Source organism: Conger conger, chromosome 17, assembly GCF_963514075.1.
Source record: "Conger conger chromosome 17, fConCon1.1, whole genome shotgun sequence".
Lineage (NCBI taxonomy): Eukaryota > Metazoa > Chordata > Actinopteri > Anguilliformes > Congridae > Conger > Conger conger.
In genome coordinates, this window is record NC_083776.1 from 23,299,159 (window position 1) to 23,303,161 (window position 4,003).

At 45.8% G+C, this 4,003-nt stretch overlaps 1 protein-coding gene across 2 annotated transcripts in view; it reads right to left on the minus strand.

Moving 5' to 3' along the window:
- The window catches only part of LOC133116181 (immunoglobulin-like domain-containing receptor 2), a 24,128-nt gene extending 21,443 nt beyond the window's left edge, over positions 1 to 2,685 (minus strand). For both annotated transcript variants that reach the window (XM_061225476.1, XM_061225475.1), the window contains exon 1: positions 2,562 to 2,685. In XM_061225476.1, the coding sequence (XP_061081460.1) occupies positions 2,562 to 2,607 (46 nt within the window). In that variant the 5' untranslated portion in view covers positions 2,608 to 2,685. The remainder of the gene's footprint in view (positions 1 to 2,561) is intronic.
- Between the last annotated feature and the right edge of the window lie 1,318 nt (positions 2,686 to 4,003).

Consider the following 4,003-nt stretch of genomic DNA (forward strand, 5'->3'; position numbering starts at 1 on the left):
TTGACTCAGACAGCAGGAAAATTGCAGGTTGCATTTTAAACCCTACTTGTGAGTAAGTTTTTAAACTGCTATGTGCATCTGAGGTAAGATCTGTCTCACTGAATAAACACTTAAAATTCCAGGGAATTACAAACCTAATATATTTTTAAAAATAAATAAATCAAATATAAATATAAATGAACAAATATATAAGAAAATAAATGAATAGATGCAGGCCCAAGCACTACTGGTACCTGCTTTACGGAGCACTTTAGTGAGCTCAGAGAGAGAAGAGTCAATCCACACACACACTGATCTAAAAACACACACGCCTTAAACATCTGTATTTGCTGAGTAACCCCTGACTGCGTTTGTGTGCGTGCGTGTGTGTGTGTGTGTGTGTGTGTGTGTGTGTGTAGGTGGGTGCGTGTACATGCGGGTGCGTATGTGTATGTGTGCGTGTGCGTGTGTGTGTGTGTGAGAGTGTGTGTGTGTGTAGGTGGGTACGTGTACATGCGGGTATGTGTGTGTGTGTGTGTGTGTGTGTGTAGGTGGGTGCGTATGTGTGTGTGCGTGCGCGTGTGTGCGCATGAGGTGTACAGTGACTCATCTGTGGGAGATTACGGGTCAGTTCAGTGAGCTCCAGGTTTTGTGGAATGAACGGTGGGTGGAGAGGGGGGGGGGAGATGGAGAGTGCGGTTCCTCTCCCCCATCGAGCATCCTGCGGGGGTAGAGGGTGAGGGGGCAGGAACGCTGGTTCCTCCAGCGAGGGTGGGGCGGCAGGCGGGAACATTCTCCAGACGTTTCCCGGGAGAGAAGACAACAACAGGAAAGGGCTGCGCTCCTCTCATGAGAGCGGCTCTGTCCGAGGGCCCTGCTTTATGGCGCTTTAAAGAAGAGCCGTTAACGGGGCGAGAGGGTTGATAAACTGGGGGAGGCTCGGAGGCAGGGACATCCCCACTCCGCTCCCTCACAAACCGCCCAGCGCCCCTGCCTTTGTCCCGGCCGCATTGTTTGGCATTAGTTCACGCCCCAGCGGGGGGCTTAGAAAGCACCCCCCTCTCCCTCCCTCCCTCCCTCCCCAGCAGAGGGAGGCCAGTGGAGCAGGAGGGGGAGGGAGGAGGTGCAGGGAGGTGGGTGGAGGCCCTAAGACACCCCACCAACCAGATTAGACGGTCCGGCCTCAGCCAGGCGTGTCGGCTTGGTCAGCTATTTCAAATTTAAACAAGAGCCGTTAGAACACCCCACCCCATGCAGGGGGGGGCGCTGAAGGCCAAGGCAGGACGGGGCCGTCGCCACGGGAAACCACACGTCACACGCATAAACCAAGCCCTCCGTTAAAACGGGAGTGAAACCGGTCCAAACTCCCTCGAACTGGACCTGTTTATTAGAGAACAGCCCCCCCCCCACCTCCATTCTACTGTCTTTACCCACACTCAATCAACTGCTAACATCCAACAAACCTCCAGCTGACACCAGGCTTGCTACTGCTCACGGCTGGATTCAATCCACTGCCTAAACCCGCAACCCAGTGTACTAGGTGTGTTCAGTCTACTGCTGACCACAACATAATCTACTGCTAAAACTGCACTCAAACTAAAGTCTACATTTATCCAAACCACTGTCTAATCCTACCCCCAAACTAACTATAAAAACTAAACCACTTAAATACAGTACTTAAAACCAATCTTCTGTCTAAACCTACACTCAGTCTACTCCTTAAACCGACTGGCTACTGCCAACAATCAACGAAATGCAGGTACATCCAATTTACTAACTATACTTTATATTCTTCCCACCAGCAAAGAGTGTAATGCTCCACATAAATCCACATATTCCCACATAAAATGTAAAATAACTTGTCATCCAGCATACCCATAGACACAAGGCCTACCTACAGGCAGATTCTGTTGACCATGCTGGACTATCGGTCTAAGGCACGAACCCCAGACTCAAACTCACACCCTTCATGAATTCATGTCTCGGGTCACTTTTGACCTTCTGAGCGACTGAATTCCCCCTCAGCTCAACTGATCGGACGCACAAAAACTCACAGACCGCATTTTCAATTGTCGGAAGGGGGAGAGAGGGGGAGAGCGAGAGAGAGAGCATTACAAGATCTGTAGAAAGGGACTGCCAGACTCTGAGATTAAAGCAGCTCAAACCAAATCTTTACAGGACGCCAAATTAAGGTAATATGTATACAACAAAGTGAATCTAGTTGGCTACATTATCCGCGCACACAGAGTCCACATTGTCAACGTTATAAACGTTAAGTAATTATAGAGTAAAGCTGAACAATCTTCGCTTTTTCTTATAAGCGCACTCGTCACGACGCCTATCCGAGCCCCCAAAAGCCTGCCTAAGTGAAATTTACCTTCGCAGTTTGAAAGTAGGAAATGGAAGCGGGCCTGATCTTAAAACAGACAGGGAAAAGAATTTTAGGAGTCGAGGGAGAAGCAGGGACAAGGGGGTTAATAATAAAACCAAGAGCACGAGCGCCTACTGCGCCAGCATCGACCAACCTGTTACACGCTTCAGCGAAAGACAAAACCATTTGATAAAACCAAATTAATACATACCTGTAACCAAGACCAAGGGAATCCATCGTATCAGTAAAGAATCCATTTCCCCAGTAATAATGTATGCATTTGGAGTTGGTCTTCAATCCCCTCCGTCCTGCTTTGGCCTCATTCCTAAAACCGCTCTACACGGGAATAAGCAAGTGGAACTGTCAACCCCAGAAGTAACGGGACTGTACCATTTCTGCGACAGGTGTGCCCAGACTTTCTCGCAAAACACGACATCATACAAACATAACCAGTTTCGTTTTGCATGTTACCGAAATTGCTGTTATATGGTCTTCAATATAAACAAATACCATTCCTTTTTTTTCGGAGCAAATGAGAACACTTCCTTAAGTCGCAGCACGCACAACCCCCACACATTGTCTATGTAGTAGGTGCGCAGACCGAACGGAGATTGAATTTTAGGTTAAGCGGAAAAGTTTCTTATTAAACTGATAGGGACTTTCGGATCCTTTGATGCGAAAGGAAGCAGAAACCAATTGAATTACGGAGCAGTAATAGACTATTTTAAGGGGGTAAAACGGAAAACAGAAATATTGTTGAATGAAACACTCTCAAGAAACTTGACATGGTAATTACGATTTATTTAGAAGGATACACTGACCCCTACATCAGATAGACGGATGTTTTTTGTCAAGTGTTTGCCCAATTGCCTCATGTTTTTAAAACGCTGAACTCAAAACAAAAGATAAAACCATTAAACATTGCAATGAAACAATGTTAATAAAACAGTAATATCATATGCTATTGAAACCAAATAATGCCCATCTAAGCAATACACAAAATTATTATACAAACAGCTCACAATTTACCAACAGTGCAGAGGTGCATACAATTATAAATACTAACCTAATGAGACCAGGTTACTCACATATTTCTATAGTATTTGATATGCTGGAATCTTATACTTTGGAACCATTTGATGCTGTCACCACAGGCTTTAAACACGGAAACAATGTAAAGTCCAAAACACAGAAAAAGGTTACCATTTCTCAATATTTAATATTATATTTTCAAGCTGCCAGGTGTAGGGTTTCTATCTCCTGATGTGCCCAGACAGGGAGGGTGCTGGTCTGTTATGCTGGTCTTGTCTCATTGCCCATTGTCAGCTAGGCTTTTCCCAAACAGAGCTACAAGGAAACTGACCAGTATAATAACAAGAGCTCACATCTCCCCTTCCCTTGCTCCCCTGCAGTGGCTACATGTGGGCTTCATTCCTTTCCTTCCGCTTGTTTTTAAAGCTCTAAATTGCTTAACCCCAAAATATATTACTGACTGCCTAGTTAAGCATGTCCCCTGTAGAGCCCTAAACCTCCTCTAGAGCTGGCCAGCTCAACATTCCAATGGTGCAGCATAAAATAAGAGGAGAAGCATCTTTTGTTTTATGTTCCAGAGCTGGGGAATACTCTATGGTGGAATACTTTACAGTGGGATAC